This window comes from Homarus americanus, unplaced genomic scaffold, assembly GCF_018991925.1.
Source record: "Homarus americanus isolate GMGI-L3 unplaced genomic scaffold, GMGI_Hamer_2.0 scaffold57965, whole genome shotgun sequence".
Classification (NCBI taxonomy): domain Eukaryota; kingdom Metazoa; phylum Arthropoda; class Malacostraca; order Decapoda; family Nephropidae; genus Homarus; species Homarus americanus.
This window is the reverse complement of record NW_024725031.1, coordinates 3,110,495-3,131,268: the sequence shown is the minus strand read 5'-3', so window position 1 is coordinate 3,131,268 and position 20,774 is coordinate 3,110,495. Positions and strand designations below refer to the sequence as shown.

Below are 20,774 nucleotides of genomic sequence, written 5' to 3'. Positions count from 1 at the left end.
GTATATCCAAACGGGTGCATGGTGAGGTAATGTTAGATATTTTGTAGTGACAGTAACATAGGATCCCACAAAATATAATACAATAACTTTATCTGACTTGTACTCAGCCAATTGGAGTTTGTCAGATATGGAGTAGGTTCAACCTTTTCTTGGGTATGAAAAAGGTTCACCTCTCAAAAGCTTTTCAATACAGTGCTGTGCAATTATGGTATAGATATTGTTTTAAATGCAGATTGAAAGTTATTTCAAGAATTGATTGGCAAATGTTGCATTAATCATCAGAATTTGTTGAAATATTTTTTTTGCAGTTACCCTGACATCATTAATGTGGTTTATGACTTGCCGTAAGATCAAGAATTTTAAGACATTTGGGGAATTTTTCACTTTCCTTTTATGAGTACAATATGTTGATGGCAAGTGTAGTGTAGTGTAACTAGAGGCAGTAGGTTGATGAGTCATAATATAGTTTATGGATTCTCCTTATAGAATTATTTGATGCTGCCAGAACAAACAGAAGGACTCAAGTAGTGTTTTCTGCCAACTCCATATAGTACCTGTATGTGTAATTCCAGATACAAACATAAATTTTAAATAATTCCTTTAGTGTCGTCTCCCCAAATTATTCGGTGACATTACCAAGGTAAATCATCTGACTTGATTTGCTAATATAATTTCAGTATTATAAACCCAAGACATATCTCTGAAGGTAGTTAAAGTCACTGTGTTATCTATGAAAGAAAATTCTCTAAGTAGGTTTAGCATGTTGATTTCAGCTGCACCTATGTTCTCATAGTAGGAAGTGTGTCTGATTGTATTGATCTTCTGGTCTGGGATCCCTCAGTGACACTTCCATACCTGACTCTGTTATCCACATATAACAACATCCATAACTTACATTTTGCCAACATAAAACATTAAAGTTTGTGCCATAACCACTATTTCCTGAAAGCTTATCAGATCCCAACATAAACTTAACAGCATTGATCACTCCTCTGCTCCTCCTGTTACATGTTGTGTTCACTTTGCATCATCTCTTCTCTGTCTTCACTATCACTGTCGTCCTCACATAGATCACAAACCTTGCTGCTACTCTCACTTCATGAACCATGTGTGGATCACTTTGGTGGTGGTTCATAAAGTATTATTATCTTTTATCACAATTTTCCACAATCCTGATTCTCTCTGTAGTACAGTGTAGCCTTCCTTGAGCTATTTTCTGATATGTGTGATAATACCCTAACTTTTGTACTGTAATTTACTTAACCTAACTAACCTAACATAGCCTAGCCTAGCTTAGCTTAGCCTAACTTTTGTAATATGCTTAACGTAACCCACCTAACATTTGTAATATACTGTACTTAATCTAACTAACCTAACCTAGTCTTACCTAACCAAACCTAAGTTTTGTAACAGGGTTAACCTAACAGAACAAAATATAATATAACATTATACTTCTAATAATTATCATTCTTATATTTACTGTACTACATCATTCAGTGCCCTGTTAAAGTACTGTACAATACCTCCATCCAGTGTGTGTGCTTCCATGTTTTCTGAAAGATTGTGTGCCACTCTCTTAAAGCATATAATCAATCACCATTTCTTTGATTTTGTTCTGGATCCATATATTATATCACTTTCCATACAACTTTCCTAAATGCTGTATGTTTGACATGTTGCCAGATGCACTAAAGTTGCCATGCAGTACACTATTACTATGGTGTGTAAGCTGAAGGAGCATATTTCCCAACACTTCTGAGCCCATAAAATATTTATTGACACTGACCAGACCAAAATTTTTCTTCTCTGTTTGGAGACTGTGTTCTCTCTGTTAATACCTGTACTCCTGCCTCAGAGTTGGTGGGCTCCTGTTAGTCTCTTCATCCAGCCATCCTTCCCTCCTTTCATTCAGCCATTCATCCAGCCATTGTTCCAGCCATCCAACTGTAACATTTAGTTTGTGCTTACTCTTTTTCTTGTTCATTCTCTAATTTGTTCTTTCTTTTCATTACTATAAATCATTACAGTGATCCCTCGGTTAACGAATTACCTTCCATGAGATTCTTAATTTTGGTTAACGAGCATTCCCTCGATTAACGAATTCCTTATGAGCGCCCCTCGACATGTTTTCGCTTGCACACTAGCTGTCGTATTAGTCCGCCAATACAGTAATCAGTTCTAGGGCTTAAATTCCTTACTATTTTAGTAAATATCAAGAAGATTGTACTATTCAATAATTTTAAAAGTCTTATATTAAATTTTTTAGTCATTTTAACAATTATTTAACATAGTTGAATACAGGAAACTAGTTTTTAGCGTGCCAAACAACCTGTCAACACACCAAGCAGGCGTCAGTTTCTGTATCTTTTCAATGGAGGTAACATCTTGCTTCAGACTCTCTTCAACATAAACTCTTTTTTTCTGTGTTTCCAGTCAAATTATTGGTCATTTTGAAATTTATTTTACATATTGATGATATATAGCGCAGTGCAGTGTTGATTTAAAGAAAATATTCTTTATTTACAGCAATTAAACTTAAAATATCACGTGTTGAAATTGTTTTTGAATCCAGCATGGGTCCCAAGAAATCAAGAAAAGCGATTTCAATTCAGGTGAAACAGAAAATTATTAAAAAAACATGAAGAAGGCATTAGAACAAATGTGCTTAGCAAAGAATATGGCATGTCGACATCAACTGTGTCAACAATTCTTGCACAGAAAGACAAATTCAAGGAAGTGAAAGTGAGAGACAAATCTACCAGAGTGTTCAAAGGTAGATCCCTAATAGCAGAAACAGTTCTGTGCCGTTTCATACATAGAAAATGGAAACTGGTATCGTTGAAGAAAATCTACTTAATATTTCTTAATACACACCCATATTTACGACCTTGAATCACTGTTATGTCAAACTGTAACAAATTTTACTCCGACTAAATTGTCTGTGTATTGAATCTCATAGTACAAGCTTCTTTTAGGATTATTGTTCACTAACATCTTTGGTGTTGCTTGTAAGTTAAGAGGCTCCGATTCATGTAGTCATCAGTCTGTCTTGGTAATTGGTGTATTTACTGTCGTTATTTCACACTCAATCAACATAACTAATATCTTTTATGTGGATTACATGTATGTGCAAGTAAACTGATGTTCAACTAGAGGTTCTCTGCAATACCGCTATATTTGGTGAAATCCTATGCATACCACATGGGTGCACGGAGATTATTTAATGCTTGTGAGAGTCAACGTCTAACATATTCTCAACAACTGACATCTCCAAGTTATGCCTCCTCGTCCCCATTTCCAAGAAGATTGACTAGCGAAGGACGTTTTGCTGTTGACTAGCATGAGTACCAGGAACTCCGACCAAGGCATATCGTCAGGTTTGCCATAAATACTTAAGTGCCGAGACATCATCGTTAAACGCCACCGCACCTCAAGACAGCATGCAGGTACCCGAGATAGGCTTGGGACTGGCAGTTGGTTGAAAATGTTCAAAGGAGGGTCCTTTTCAATTATGTATTTCTTCATGGTTCTTTATTATTATTATTATTATTATTATTATTATTATTATTATTATTATTACTATTTGTTATTATTATTATTAATATTATTATTACTACGTATTTGTGTTCTTCTGGCTAAATAAACTACAGTGGAGTCTGCATTTACGCGGTCAATTGAACCCGTGGAGGCCCGCGTAAAACGAGAAACGCGTAAATGAAATAACAGAACATATGGGATTAATTGAAATAGAGACTGGGCCAACCCCCAAACTCCACTTTTTCCGACACAATACCTACGTTGTAGTAAAAATAACATCTTAATTTTATGATGGTATGCACACACAATTAATATTTAAGAGAAATACAGTCGCCGGTTAATGTCCATTCAAATAATGGACTCGACTCCCACCCCCCCTCCCCCCCCCTCTTCCCACGCTCGCTGGCTCCTCCCTCTCTGAGAAATGTTTGGGTGAAAACGGTAGGCTTACATTTGTAGTAATAAATGATACCTCAGACTAAAGTTAGGATAATATAATTGACATTGCTGGATTCCTTGCAGGACAAGGAATTCTTGGAATATACACGTCATATATTTTGCACAAAAGATAAAATTTTTGCTCTTTCCAATAAAATTCTCAAATTAGATCTAAAATTTGTATGTCTAATGCAAATTTCATGATGTTTATATTTAAAATAATCACAATCTTATAAGAATTCCAGCAATGTAAATTATATTCTGGCCGGGTAATTTGTATGAATTTTATGAGCTAAAACAAATATCTTCAGTAAATACAGTAAACAAATTATATTTCACCCGCGTAAATGACCAAATTTACCGTGTAATTAAAGCATTTCATTCTGGCAAGGCACCGCGTAAATGACCAAACGCGTAAACAAAAGCCGCGTAAATGCAGATTCCACTGTACAGGTACTTGATATTTTATATACTACAGTCGACCCTTGTTAATTCGGACTAATAGGGGGGGAAGGGTGTCCGTTTTAGCCGATTGTCCGAATTAACCGATTTAGGGGTTAATATTGCATTATATTTCAAAGTCATTGTTTTCGTCACGATTTTATCCCACTTTCCACTGTAATACGTACGTCATTTCAGCAAAAATATTACATTTCCGTGAATGTATTATATCAAGCACAGTATGAATAGAATATCATTATAATATAACAGTATTTTAACCGAATAACATCTCAAGAACATCGGAAGCTTAGGTAAAGTCTTTTGTTTTCATCATGTATTTTATCCTATTAGACATTGAAATTCATCACGTTTCAGCAAAACTACTGTTTATTTCCGAGAATATATTCATTCAGGCACAGTTTAGGTAAAATATACGTGTGATGTAACAGTTTTTTAACTGAAAACGATTTGAAAAACACGCACCCTCTAGCCCTGTTCAAGGAGAGGACTGGGAGAAGCTGTTTGGTGCTGCAGATGATGACAAGGAAAATGATTTGGATGGATTTTAATGAAAATATTCAGAAATATGGTATCGTAGTATTTATTCAAGTCAATTAGGATAGAATATTATTGTAATACAACAGTTTTTTAACTGAAAACCAATCGAAAAGCAATTACGGTAACATCTTTTGAACGAAAGAAAGCGAAAGTCATTGTTTTCATCACGATTTTATCCCACTTTCCACTGTAATACGTACGTCATTTCAGCAAAAATATTACATTTCCGTGAATGCATTATATCAAGCTCAGTATGAATAGAATACCATTGTAATATAACAGTATTTTAACCAAAACTATTAAAAAAACGAGTAACTTCTCTTGAACATCGGAAGGTTAGGTAAAATCTTTTGTTTTCGTCATGTATTTTATCCTATTTTACATTAAAATACATAATGTTTCAGCAAAACTTCTATTTATTTCCGAGAATATATTCATTCAGGCGCAGTTTAGGTAAAATATACGTGTAATGTAACAGTTTTTTAACTGAAAACGATTCGAAAAACACGTGTGCCGTCTAGCTGATACTCAACAGCTGGTGGTGCGTCATGCGTCGTTGTAAACAATAGGAGGTTGAAGTAGATTACCGGGTATTATATTAAGTGTGAAATATCAAAAAGGTTTTTATTACCGGTATTTTTTGTAGATCAATGAGAACTGTTATACTGTATATGATATGATAAGTTAGCCTGTGCTAAGAACTTCAACATAGACTACTTAAAACACGTTGTAAGGTAATTTAGCCTATTGTAAGTTGGTGAGCTTCATTTGCTGAAGGAACTGCACAACTTTTCATTACTAATTGGTACATATTTTACATTTCCATTGTTTACTGGCAGTAAATGGTTAATATTTTTCATGTCTGAAGCTAAAAGTTGCATCTCCCTCCCCCCCCAACACTAGTGGTGGAGATGTTACATTTAACCAAAAAGACACTGGTGTTTTATCCCAGCAGTGGGTGGACCAGCATTTTAGCTTAAGGTCCGCGTAGGTAATATTCCTACAAATTTAAAAAAAAAAAAAAAAAAAAAAGTTTGTTCAGATTTTGTCCGAATTATCCGAAATCCGGATTAAAGGGGTCCGAATTAACAAGGGTCGACTGTACATAGGTGTTCTGCATGATTCATCAGTGTAACCATGGTACGTCACTGGTGCAGGCGGATCAGCTGTTCTTTATGATCACTGGTGTGTACACACACACACACGTATAATCACTGGGAGGGTGAGCTTGCCTGTCCGGAATGAACAATAACAGCCTGTCCGCTCGGACCGAAACCTTATGACACTGTCCGAGTGTAATGAATATTCATTCACTGGGAGCGCGGGCTAGCTCGTCGCAAACAAACACTCACAGCCCTGTACGCTTGAACCGAAACTTTATGACAACTCCTCAGATATTTGAACACTTCACTCAAATGCACGACACTCTACGTCACTGTCTCTTGTGCTGACGTTATGACAATTTACGTTGTCCAACGCTGTAACTCCCGGCGTTGGTGGTTCCTTTGTTCCTCATGGTAGTTGAAAATTCCCTTCGACCTCAAGCACTTGTTTTGACTATAAACGCCTTAGTTAAGGACATTCAGATTATGGGCAAGTCGAAAGGAATGATTGAAATCCGTCTTTTGATGCATTCAATATTTATTGATGTGGTCAAAACCTGCAGAGGAGAAGGTGTTCATAATATTACATGGTGATCCATCTGATACATAATTAGTCTCACACAATTTTATCTTAATTACTATTTATTAAACATACTGACATAACACAAAGTTCATAACCTATTAATCTTAGCTTCGCTTCATTCTGTATTGTCTTATTACTCCAGGTTAGGCAGAAACGAGTAGGCGTAATTAGTCAACAATATTTCAGTACCGAGGGGTATGTCATCACTTAGGCTGTACTTACAAGTGCAGGTCAATGCAGATCAGTATGGTGTTCCAAGAGACAACAGTATTGCGTAAATCGTCCCAGCACAAATTCTCGGACAGGAGAAGGCTGGTCTTCACAGCATCATTAGAGAGGGCCATCTGTCTCATGGAGGGGCGGGCAGCACCGCCACGAGTCGAAGACAGTCCACTCAGCAGAACCAGGACTTGTCTGTAAACACTTCTACATCTGGCGAGGTCACAGGTCGAAAGATTTAATGGCATCACACGCCAGCACTGTAGCTGAAGCCAGCGGCGATAACAGGGCTTTTCTGGAAAAAGATGCCCAAAAGGACATTCATCACCAGAGATGAAACCTCTTTACCTGGGCATAAACCCATGAAAGACCGTCTCACTCTATTGCTTGGTGCCAATGCTTCAGGGGATTTCCGACTGAAGCCTATGTTTGTCTACCATTCTGAGAACCCCAGGGTGTTCAAGCAACAAAAAGTGGTAAGAGGACGGCTTGGAGTTTATTGGAAGTCCAACCGTAAGGCATGGGTGACAAGACAGCTCTTTAATGAATGGGCTGTTGAGGTGTTTTGCCCTTCTGTGAAGAGCTACCTAACCACCAATAAATTCCCTTTAAAGGCTCTTCCCCTTATGGATAATGCCCCTGGTCATGACCCTCAACTTGTCGGCACTTTCGAGGCTCGATTTGACTTTGTCAAAGTGTTGTTTTTGCCTCCCAACACTACATCAGTTATGCAGCCAATGGACCAGAATGTGATCAGCAACTTCAAGAAGCTGTACATAAAGAAAATGTTCAGGAGGTGTTATCAGGCAACTTCCATTGATCCAGAACTAACACTGGCACAGTTCTAGAACACACAATTCAACATCTTGGAGGCTGTAAAATTGATTGTGTTATCATGACAAGAAGTCTCCATTAGATCCCTCAATTCTGCATGGAAAGCACTGTGGCCATCAGTAGTCCATGATTTTGAGGGATTTGAGGAAGAAGCGGAGCTGGACAAAGAGATTGCATCCATTGGTCAGTCAATGGGCCTCAAAGTGGAGGAGGATGATGTGGAAGAGCTTGTGATATCTCATGAGCAGGAACTTACTCCTTGCAACAACTGGATGACATGTTAGAAGCTGACAGTGGTGAAGAGGAAAGGGAAAGTGATGACCATATGTCTTCTTCAGACTTAAAAGATGTTGTTCATTACTGGGAGATGTTCAGGAAACTGTCTTCAAGGCACCCTAATGTGGAAACAACAGAACTTGCTGTGGAAGATAATTTTCTTCCTCCACCAGTTCCTTAAACTTCACTACATATTTTGCTGCTCCTTCAATTCTGCACTGACAGCCTCACCATGCCTAATAAAACTAAAAATGTCACTTTCTTTTCTTAAATTTTTTGATCCAGCCCTTGCTGGCCCTAAACTCTTCAAACTCTGTGCCAGAAGAACTAGGTTGCTCTTCCTTCAAATGTTCGTATATTTCCCTGGCTCTTTCAAAAATAAATTCATTCAAAATTGAATCTCCTTTCATTTGCTTTTCCTTAATCCAAATGAGAAGTAACCTCTCTGTTTCTGCAATTAAGGATCTACCTTTAAACACTCTGGTAGAGTGTTTATTGCAAATTATATATACGGTATCACTCTACGAATGTGGCTGTGTATTTCTTGTGTTTACCCGAAACCGTCAACTCGTCCATTCCAGGGATGGGGGAGTTTTTTCTGGGTTTGAGAGATGAAAATCAGGCACATTTTACAGAAATTCTGAGAACATTTTTGAACTACCCAAAATATTCCAGGGATGAGGGATATTTTTCCGTGTTGTAGAGTGGAATGGGCAATTTCTGGAACTTCCAAAAACATTTTTCCGTTACCCGGAAAATTCTGAGGAGGAGGGATTTTTCCAGCTTTGAGAGAGTCGTCTCATTACCAGGAAATCACTCATTCCCAGAAGTGCTCTGCACCAATTGTTCCAGCTAACAGAGATGTCACTTATCATTTACTTATGTTCTACAGTATATATTCATCCATCTATTACCGGGAACTCCGTATTGTTAGGAAAAATTTAAATATATGTATATCTATGATTCTTACTTTATTCAGACAAAAGACATGATACTAGATATATTGTACTGTGGGGAGCTTCACTATACCCGCACAATTAAAGAGAAATTACATTCATCAAGTTTTCCGCCTTGTTAATGCGACTACTGCAACTGTAGTTGTCGCCTTATGTGGGATCCCCAATCACACCCTCAGCACATACCAACCCAAACTGATCTTTGGACATTTTCTTGTAGCTGTAAAAAGTATGTTCTGACTGTCCAATCAGTCTTTTTTTTTTCAAAATCTCTAAGGCCCTTTTTTTCTGAGTGGTCAGACACATCTATGAGTGTGGTCAGTTACTTCTATGGGCAGAGGTATCTCCATGGCACTGGCAGTAGGCATCTGGTCCTTCTTGAGAGAATGAAAATTTAGTAGCTATTCCCAGCTGACGGTTTTACATAACACAAGCTCAAATTTCCTGTCTTACCTTCTACAGTAGTTGTAACAGTTGGCTATCATGGACGTGCAGGCAGCCAGTGAAGGCTATCGTGGGCGTCCCTTTTATTACACAAACATCAGTACAGCCAACCAACTTCCCATCCATCTAACCAACCAACTAACCACTCAACCGTCCATCCAAAATATATATATATATATATATATATATATATATATATATATATATATATATATATATATATATATATATATGCAAATTTTTATGTAGTATTTTCACCCACAAAATTCATACCTCACCTCACCATTGTGTCATTAGTTGATGCTCATTAATCATCAGATGTTTATTATTGAACCCATAGATAAATTTTTGTACACCATTTAACTAAGTTCCACCATTCATTGTCATTAAGGCTACCATAGGTCTGCTAATTGTTCACATTTTTTTTATTTACTGTACTTGTATATAAAGTAGGCATATGTATTTGCCTCCAGCATATATGTTTTTCTACATATACTCAATAAATCAATGCCTTAAATATTATGTACTCTAAAAGCCTTAATACAAAATATGTTCCATTGTTTGTTTACAGACGAAGTTCAGTAGTCGGTGTAGAGGTTGGTCAGATTCTGTAGCTGCTACAGAACCTTGTTGTCTCAAGCTCCGTCTGGACACACACGTTGAACCAACTTCCCCTGGTGCTGAAGACCTTCGGGGCATCTCTGGGGCCCCTCTCCCAGTGCTGATAAGACCTTTCCTCAGAGGCCATGTGGCTGATCTTAATCTGTCATTTCTGATGAGCACTGTAACGGGCCTGATTGACCTTATAGAGGATGAGATCGTGCCGCAGCCACTTCCTATGGAGGTATTTACACACTGTATCTTCAGACTTTATACTAACATGTATCTCCTTTGTTTTTGTAGTTACCAAGCCATCATAAAAAAATCTTTATTCGATGTTTGAATATTTAGAAGTTGACAAATATCTCTAAACCATAGAGGGATGAGTGGGTGAAAGTGTCTGTTAGATCTGTTAAGGAAAGAGTGAAGAGATGAGAAAATATTGGGGAACTGGAAAAAAAGAATGATACTGCCTTTACTGTACTCTGTACCACAATGTTGATATCAAGAATTATGGCAACTACTGCACGGGAATTAGTTGATTGAGCAAACTACAAAAGGTTTAGGAGCGGATAGTGAACCAGAAGTTAAGGAAGACAATTAATATCTAGGAAATGCTGTATAATTATTCAAGAAAAGGAAGGGATTAGTAGGTGGTACCCTCATCATGTTACAACTCTAAGAAAGGGTTTTAGAAAGAAGTAGGAAGGGGTATAGTGTGTTGGTAGACAGAAGAAGGTATGTGACTGAATCCTAAGGAAAGTGGTTTAATAGTGCCTGAAGAAGAAAAGGGTACTAGAAAATTAGTCAGGATGGTGAAGAGGATGTTAGAAGGTACTAAAACATTACCAAAGACAGCATATAAAGAGGCACAACAGTGTGGTGTACTGTACTGTACTGAGAACATTGGGGAATGGTGGTTGTGGGTGCTCTTATTCGTGGCTGATCTTGTCTTAATGGCAGAAAAGGAAGAGCTGTACCAGAAAACTCTTGAGAGCAAATGCAGGAAAGACAGAGGTTATAATAATAATAATAATAATAATAATAACTGGTCTTTAGTTTCTTAAAAGTGCCAGTTCTTCTAAAGAATTAGCTAGCACTCAAAGCACTACAAAGTCAAGGATTTGTGAATAAAAAGAAATACCCCCCCCAAAAAAATAACAAAAAGTGACAGTTTGACTTCCATCATACTTATATACTACTTTACCCTTAGATTGTAATAGTTCCTAAACCCTGTAATTCTCCATCACTGTACCTGTTCAGGATTAGAAGCTTTAAACAAAACAAAGGTCTTAAGTTGTTTCTTAACCCTTACCTCACTGTAATGATTGTTTATCAGGTCTTAGCTTACAGCCCAGAGAAAGACAACACATGGTAACCCTCGTAACTTGACACACCCTACACTCATTACAGTAATTAAGACCTGACCCAGAGTTCTCACCCCCACGCGATCATGACCGTGTTAAAGAAACTCACCTGACCAAGACACACCCGGGTGGTAATAATTAGGAAGCTTTACCGACCGGTGACATGACCATACACCTGAGCAAACACAGCTGTCCAGATCTAACCAGTTTAGTGTTAATTAGGAGAGGTCATCTGCCAGCTCTTCTCCAATATAAGGAGCCTGTAGCTCCTTCCACGAGGTATTATTATCAGAACAGGGAAGGGGCCTTCAGCTCCTTCCACGCGGAGATCACTATTATTACAGGGAAGGGGCCGACAGCTCCTTCCCAGAGTCAGACAGGGAGAGACAGAACTCAGAAGAAGACAGGAGCCACGCTTATCATTAGTCCAGGTCAGGAGGGAGATTTCCCTTCCCAGCTAGCAGTCTCCCACAGGAGACAGAGTCCAGCAGCAATTGCTGACAGCTTCCCCAGCTGCTGGGCCTCCCTCAGGTCTCACGTGAGTCATTGTCAGCGATCCCTAGGGTGAGTTACTTACGGTGGGAAGTGTATCCATTTCATGTTTGTGTCCGAGAGTCATTGTCAAGTAATGTCAATATATTAATGTGTCCATGCCATTGAGTGAATAATAAGTAGCTGTCCTTAGAATTGGTATTTAGAAGATTCCCCTACGAATATAATATACAGTTAAATAACTAATCGGCCACACTACCAAACCTTCCACACTTTGCAATTCTTCAAATAAATAAACTCTTATTAGTACTGTAACGTCAATATATATTTATTAGCTTACCCCTCATTACATCACCATAAGATATTATGATTAAATGAAATGCCAGTGCTGGCTCAAGAAAAAAAATCTTGCAGAAATTAACTCAGAATTCTCAAAAATCTGTGAACAGTATAATATAAAATTTTTACTCTCTGAAACCGAGACTGGATGTAGCTACATGGACAGTCGAAACTTGGGGATTCTCGTTTTATAGCAACATATTTTTCAATATACAGGTACACTTTATTTAATGCAATAAAATAACTACTAAAATATATGCCTTGGGAGTAATTACTGTAGTTACTTTACAGTGTGAAGATAATTTGTTTGAGAGTGAAAGACAAAGGAAATGAGAAACTCATGAATTAATTACATTTCTGATTAAATTTGCATCATCCAATATAAACCTCATCACCATTAGAAGTATTTTGCTTATTCTGAAGTATAATGAACCTATGCCAACCCACTTACTGTACAGTCTTTGGGAATAATGCACTGCTGATAGAGAGTTTTAATTACCAGTCATGTAGACTGTGTGGAATGATTTGACTGTAACAGAAATGTCTATGGCATCATCCAGATAGTTTTCTGTCTGTATGTGGACATAATGTTGTTAAATTGTGCACAGTACTGTAGAGGGTTAAAACGTAATATTGTATTCTGCAGGTACTGGTGGAGCGTATACGGCTACAATTGACAGAAGACAGAGTACCGGCTAACATCACATCTCCCGGCTCGGTCCCCACCCAAGTGTGGCTCCCAAAGCTTATAGTAAAGCGAGACACTGATGGTGTCTTTACTTTGCTTCCTCAAAGAGAGGGTGAGACATAAAATCTGCCTTGTACACCTTAATCTTTTTTAAATAAAAATCTCATCTTCTCTTAACAAATGTCATAAAAGAATGAAAGGAAAATCAAAGCTAACAGACACAGCAGAGAGTGAGGTTAATTTTTAACCCAAGAATTGTGCACAAATGAGATCAAAGAGTAGGCCTCTCCAGAATAATGTTACAGGTAACCATGTTTGCTTTATAGTAGAATTTGACCTCAAGTGTATTTGCAGGAAATAGTGAAGCAGAGTCCATAAAAGAGGAACGTGACAAACTAGCAGAAGAGCTAAAGCAGTTGCGGCAGCAGTTGGCTCAGGTGGAGGAGGAAAACTGCTCTCTACAAGCAGAAATGGCAAAGTTACAGGAAAGTCAGTCCTCTCAAGGGTTCTCATTACCAAAGTTTCCTCTTCCGTAACAAAGTCGAGTGCTTCCAGTCATGTTGTGAGTGGCAGTGAGGGGTTGAGCCTCTCCTTACACATGAAGGCATCAATAGCCATATACCACAGATGAGTAACAGTTTGTGATAAAACAACCTCATAAAATGGCCAGTTTTCTTACTTAAGAATGGGCATTTATAATATGTAGAATTATCAGCATTTGTAGGATATTTTTATTTATCCTGTTTTGTGGGGTGGGGGAAGGAGGTACATGGAAGTGCAATATTATTTTCAGTACACAAAGAAAGCCACAGATAGTGAAGTGACCCTTACGCGTGCAGGAGGTAGTTTCAGTATTAATTATATTAGTACAAACAAATACTTAACTACCAATGATCATGGCAGAGATAATTTTCTGCTCATTCTTTTATTATTATATGGTGCTTTATAGAGTAAAAGGACACATGTAGTTACTCTGTAGTTCATGGATTTTGAAGGATAAATATGAACACATAGCTTATATGAGGTTTGCACACACACACACACACACACACACACACACACACACACACACACACACACACACACACACACTTTTATGTACTCACACCAGTGCAACTGCAGTACAATTTACCAATAATCATATTTACCTCCGCTGCCATATTTCCTATACGTGTCGTGGGTGTGATCAGAAACACAGTGTGGTGTGTAGATCAGCAATTCATATGTTGCTTCATCCACCAGTCATTAAATATAAGTAAAAGTCATTTTGTTTTGGGAGCCAAGTTATATTCACTTCTGTACTTGTTCAAATTATTATGCTGTACTGCATTTTCACCTCCAAAAGTATTTAAGATTACTTTATAGTATAAGAAGTAAAATCAGTTAACTCTCATATTGGAAGAAGCCATAGTGGCATCCAACAGGTAAATATATACCCTGTATGTAGAAAATTAATTCATTGGTGCATCTGGTCCAAATTTGGTTGCCAACAGTTGCCCATATTTTCTTCACAGGTCAATAGATCATAGTTGTCACATGTTTCAAGGTTATGGGTGCACACACCTCTAATTCCACCCTAGATGTGAGTGTGGGTGGAATGCTTTCCTCTCCCTGAACATTCAAACCAACCACTTAAGACCTGCTGACCCTTGTATATGGATAATAGTTAATTCTCACAATATTGTACAGTGTATGTGCTGAAGTGGTTGATGATGTAAAGAGTGTTGAGGTGTGTCATAAAGGCTCATGTTTGTGGCTTTTGACCATTACTCAGGTGAACATGAAAGTTTACAACCTTACTAACTGACTACTTTGGCTCTGCTGACCCTTATCCATGGTTAATAGGGCATTCTCCAAAAGAAAATGGATGCCAATAATAGGTGAATACAGTAATTTATTAATTTATTTTAATTTTCGTGCATTACCAAATGTGTGTGTATATATATACACCTAAACCCCGACTTACGACGGGGTTAGGGACCCAAATCCAGGTCGTAAGTCTACAATGAAATACAGTACAGTAAAAGTAATGAATAATGATGAATGGATACAGTACAGTGAAAGTAATAAATAATAAGGAATGGATACAGTGTGACTGAGCACTTAACCTTTAATGTAGTCAGCTGAATGCACATGGGGCCCCCATAATTTTCTAATTATACATGGAGACTACATTAACTGGAAACGTTTCGGTATAGAAAATGCGTGTGTCATTTAAAAAAAATTTATTTTTTTATTCTTTTTTTTATCTATATCTGAGGCGGTCGAGTCCCGACGGTCGTAAGTCCACGTAGTCGTAAGTCGGGGTCTAGGTGTATATATATATATATATATATATATATATATATATATATATATATATATATATATATATATATATATATATATATATATATATATATATATATATATATATATATATATATATATATACAGTATTTACTTTTTTTTCTATAATATATATTATGCTCAGACCAAAAATGTGTACAGTGTAAACATTTCTACTTTCCATTTCTACTTTTTTTTATTCTATTACACCATACTTTTTTACATCTTATTTCTGATTACACCACCACTTTATTTCTAATCATTTCCTCTTTTGGCATGTTTATTCCATAAAAACACTAATATTTATCCACACCATGAACAGAAAAATAAATTTAGTTATAGATATCAATATTACTTCTCTCTCTCTCTCCATGTTATTCTTTGCACCTTATTTGCATTCGAAGTCATTCCACTTACATCATTTTGAATTTATTTAGCTGTGAAAAGTGGGCTACAAAAAACATTGTTGAATGCACTTTCAAGGGCAAATATTCTATCACAAACCTGAGGGTTGAGTCTAGTAGCACTGATGGGGTCGATTCTGAGAGTGTTAAGTTCCTGGTAATTATTGTATTAATACAAGATGATTTATAATTTTATTCACATATTGTTAATAACACATTGTGTATGAATCTTGGTTCTACATCGTAATATTGATCCCGGCTGTCCTCCTTCATACTGTATTTAAAATAATTAAACTAAAATGCTGTTATCAAAAGTATTTTATTCATGTTTATGAAAGAAGAAAAATTTTGTTACTAAATGGAATTTTCTGTAATTCAGCTGGCTCACTCTAATTCCTGTTACTCCTTCAATCAAAATGCAAAGCATTACCTGTGTGAATTTCAACTTTATAAGCTGTACCTTAATATTTTGTTGTTGACATTGTATTGTGTGAAGATTTATGGGAAGTATTCAAAATAATTTATTGAATTGTGAAGATTTATGGGAAGTATTCAAAATAATTTACTGAAGTGTTTAAGAAGTTGCATAACTGCTAAGAGATGTCCGGAATGTGGGGAAACATGGGACACGGCAGAGCATGGTGCAATCTCTCGGAACTCTTGGAAATTTTTTCCGAAGCCTAGAACGGAAAGGTTTGAAGAGATTTTCTCATAATTTTTCCCAAAAATGTGTCTGATTTTCATCCCCGGAATTTCGTTCGCAGACTCGGAATGGAGAAAGTTTTACAGGAATTTTTCTGGCCCGATTTCCATTGCAGCAATTGAAGAGTTTCGGGGACTGGGGATTCCGGCTAACAGGGAGATTACTACATAAAATTAACAGTCAGGTTATGGCATTACAAGACGATCATGTCTAAACTCGATGTGAATTATGATACATAAACCCAAGCACCTCACAACTGGCTTACTTTAACACTACTGTACTGCCACACCTGAATGACTTTAATATGTTATTATGGACTACAGTACAGTATATACTTTTTAGTCTCTGTATTTCTTGTGTTAACTTACAAGTTAGGTATTTGGAGCATAAGTTTCAAATTGAACTTCCTTGTCCCTTTCAGAAAACTAGTTATGATACTGAAATTAATATAATTCTTTTTAGAATTCCTCTAGAACTACAATGTACAGTAACTCACCATTAGCAAATTATATTACCTTTTGATAATTACACGATGCAATTTAGACTCGCCAGAAAAAATATATCTTTTAAACTTTAAGATTACTGTACTTTACAATACAGTATACACTGTAAATCATAAATTATATTTATCTTTTGTTGCAATAGTAAAGTTGTGGCTGATATTATTTCTAAATATGAAGGTTGTATCCCAGCAATTGTATTTTGTTTGTTATTATAATGTGTGGTGTATGATGGTGACTCAACCGCCAAAGAGTTAGTCAACACTTAGTGTTGTTATGGTCACCAGCCAGTTGTTATATTTTTGATGGGTAAGTTAACTAGTTCTCTTGAGCTGCTCCTTGGCACTGAGTGACACATCTATTTCTGTGGTTGTTGTGCTGGCAACACCTTTAACACTCTTGCGCACCATAACTTGATATCTGGCACTGACGCCATTCTCACGTTACTCGAAAGAAAAAATTGCGAAAAATTTATTAATTATGACTGACGTGTGAGATTTTGGCGAGTCACTCCTCGAACCATTCTCTCCCATCGTAATTCCACCACTAATTAGATACAGTACAGGGTATTTGACAAATCCGACTAGTGCAAGGCTTTAAGCACTTCGTAGTGTCCCAGCAGTCAAGCCAGAATGTGTTGTGCACTTTTCCTTTAAATCTTCTCCTGTTGTCCCTCTCACACACTCCTGCCCTCCAGGTGGTATTTTTTTTTCCAATTAACAGCCTTGTTGTCAATATTTTTATTTTACTAATATAAAGTGGCAAATTGTCCTCTCTTTTTTTAACACTTATTATTCTTACTTGGTTGTTTGTTGGCTAAAATACAAGTTGATTGTATTGAAAATTTTAATGCATTATACTTCACATCTTCAATTTTTTTTTTTCTGGTTTCATGTGAATATAGTTGGTTTTGTACAGAAAAACAAAACAAAACTGGTTGCCGAAAAATCTTTCCAAAGAAAAAAAGGTACAGCATGGCTCTTCCGTGCAAGGTCACAACTAGACCTGTGTGTGGGAGGGGTAGTTGCTATAAACAATGTGGTGCACGAGAGTGTTAACAGAGTTGCTCCTTGTCGGGGACAACAATTATTTACCTTTACAGTTGTTGCTGAAGTCATCTTGTGTTACAGTTCTGACTTTTAATTACACTGCAGATTATAGGAATACACTTTGTTAACAAGAAGTCTGTCCATATTTTTATGGACTTTAGATATAATTAGAGCTATATATATAGTTCGAGTAGTACCATAATTTGTATTTAGCACAGAATTGTGTGGCTTTTTTTTAAATAATATGTTAATTCATTGGTCTTATAAAGATTGTGGAGAGCTAAAATTTGTCTGCTGTATATTATGAGACAAGAGAGTTATTTATCACGTACTTTAATATCATACAGCAGTTTCTTTTTATTATCAAATGTATTCCATTCTAAACTCAATGTGAGATGGTGACCTCCTTGTTAAATTATCCTGAGCCTCGGTTTGATATAACACCAACTAATTACCGAACTTGCCGCATACAGTACTTGAAGATAGTACTAACTTTAGAGTTTGCCAAGGACATAGTGCCAATTTTTAGTTTGCCAAGTACATGATCTTGACTTGAAACTGTACCATTAGTACTAACTTAGAGCTTACCAAGGATGTAGTACCAACTTAAGGAAGCACTGTACTCTACCAACCAGAAAGCATCTTACGTAAAAGAACAACTTGCCTGAAAAAAGCACAAAAAGGACCATCATTGCAGGATCCAGTATATATACTAGAGTTGCCTTAGTCTTAGATGTTGCAGATATGCTGGGGTTATCTGTTTATGAGTAAAACATTTAATTAAGTTGTACAGTTGCTAGAAATTTTAGTTCAGTCTGGAACTACAGTAAAGTTCCTCTAATCAGGACTAATTGAGGAGAAGGTCTGTCCCGTTTGTCCCAAATTCCAGGTCGGGCGAGGGTTTGCATTGTCTATTTTACAAGGTGGAGTAGAACACCGAACCTAATGTGATCTTTAGCCTAGAATTAACACCCTAGTGATTTTTATACATCATATGAACGTTCTTTAGCCCCTTAAAGTTTTAACATGTGTGGAAAAAATTATTTATTCCTTGGTCCCTCATATGCTCTCGGCAGCTTAGTGCTGTCTTTCAGTACAGCTGTACTCGGCAAGTCACCTACCATGTGGTGGGTGAATTTTTTTACAAGTACATGTTTAAGTTAATATGACAGTAGTTATTAGGCCAAGAGTCACCATATATATGTTTTCTGTATACAAGTTCTAAAAATGTTAGATATCAACTTTGAATCCTTAAAATGACCTATAATGACTTGAGTAGAAAAAAACCCTTAAAAAATTTATAAAATTGAGTCAGTCCACATATCCCAGGAGGCACTTACATCTGTAATCTCCCGTTTATTTGCCCGAGTTAACCTTCCAATATCTTTACCTAATAAACTCCTTATGTTCACCCAGATAAAATACTCTACTGCCTCTGTTTGTGATCCACACTAAAGTTAATTATTTCCACTTGCATAAGGAAAGATTTTCACAGTGCAACAGAAGATTGTTAATGGCTAAAGTTTGAAACAGTAAGCTGTTAAAGAAGGAAGTTTGTACATCTTGATATTAAAACTTTCATATATTTTGTCACCATTTGATATTAAAGAAAGGGAATCTTATTTTTTCAAGTTTTGATGAACATTTTAGGGCTGAAGTTATGCATCTATCATTTAAAACTGCCAAGTCTTAACTAGATGAGAAACATATCATGGGTTGTAAATTTATATATATCTCAATACCTGGATTATTCAGGTTTAATTACTTCAAGAAGTCAGTAAAGGTGACCAAGCATTGGATGTTTCATTACTGAAGGCTGGTTTTCCTGGGCTAACAAAAAACTTGTATTAAGTCTGTCAGTCAACCATGATGTTAATGATAGAGTTGGCTAGTCAGAGGGAAGGTCGTGCTGTTAAATCAATATTTCCTTTAGAGCAAGCCTTTCACTGGCTGTACTGTATAACTATTGCTATGCCAAGGTCCACAAAAATGAGCTTAATAATCCATTAATATCTGAATAATTACTGTAAGATGCTGACATAAACAATACAAATACAGTAAAGAACTGCAGACAGAGTATTACAGTATAACATGGAATTTCTCAAGCTTTACAAACAGTTGTGAAGGTCCTCATGAAATGTGAAAACCAACCAGTAGAACCTCTGTTAAGATTAATTTTCATGTTTTCAGGATTTATTTGTTAACTGTGTACAGGTATCCCTCACTTAATGTTCATTTAAGATACGAAAATTTGCTAATACTGTACAGTAATACCCCGATTTACGCGGTTCCCGTTTACGAGTTTCCACATTTACGCAGTACCCTGCCAGAACCGGAATTCCCACTTTACGCGGTGCATCTACTCATATATGCGGGAAGCGGCGCGGGCAGGGTTCTTCACCCGCCACCCACCACAGCCGGCCCAAGTCAATGATAGTGATAGTAAGGATATGGACTTTGAGGGGTTTGACAAAGAGGCCCTACAAGCCTCTGTGGTGGATAGTGATACAGGTGAGGGCCAATAATCTGCCCTCTGCTTCGGAACCAACCCCCCATCCCCGTGTACCCAGCCATCTTTTCTAATAATGTAAGTGTTAAAAAACCTAATATTATTGATATTTCTCTTAATTATTAATTGTGTGTGCATACCATCATAAAATTGAGATGTTATTTTGACTACAAGGTACATATTGTGTCAGGAAAAAGTGGAGTTTGGGGGTCGGCCCAGTCTCTATTTCAATTAATCCCATATGTTCTGTTGTTCCATTTACGCGTTTCCCGTTTTACGCGGGCCTCCACGGGTTCAATTGACCGCGTAAATCGGGGTATTACCGTACCAATTTCCTAAATGACCATATTTTACAGCATATAAGATTTACCCCCCATTTTGGCAGGGGATATTTAGGGGAAAAAAC

The 20,774-nt window shown here is 36.9% G+C and overlaps 1 protein-coding gene across 6 annotated transcripts in view; it reads left to right on the top strand.

Moving 5' to 3' along the window:
• The window catches only part of LOC121864645 (UHRF1-binding protein 1-like), a 126,636-nt gene extending 112,526 nt beyond the window's left edge, over nt 1–14,110 (top strand). For 5 of the 6 annotated variants that reach the window (XM_042363763.1, XM_042363760.1, XM_042363764.1 and 2 more), the window contains 3 exons: nt 9,961–10,233; nt 12,834–12,987; nt 13,230–14,110. In XM_042363763.1, the coding sequence (XP_042219697.1) occupies nt 9,961–10,233; nt 12,834–12,987; nt 13,230–13,411 (609 nt within the window). In that variant the 3' untranslated portion in view covers nt 13,412–14,110. Of the gene's footprint in view, nt 1–9,960; nt 10,234–12,833; nt 12,988–13,229 lie in introns of those variants that run through there. The other variant, XM_042363765.1, reaches the window with a different exon arrangement.
• The last annotated feature ends 6,664 nt before the right edge of the window (nt 14,111–20,774 follow it).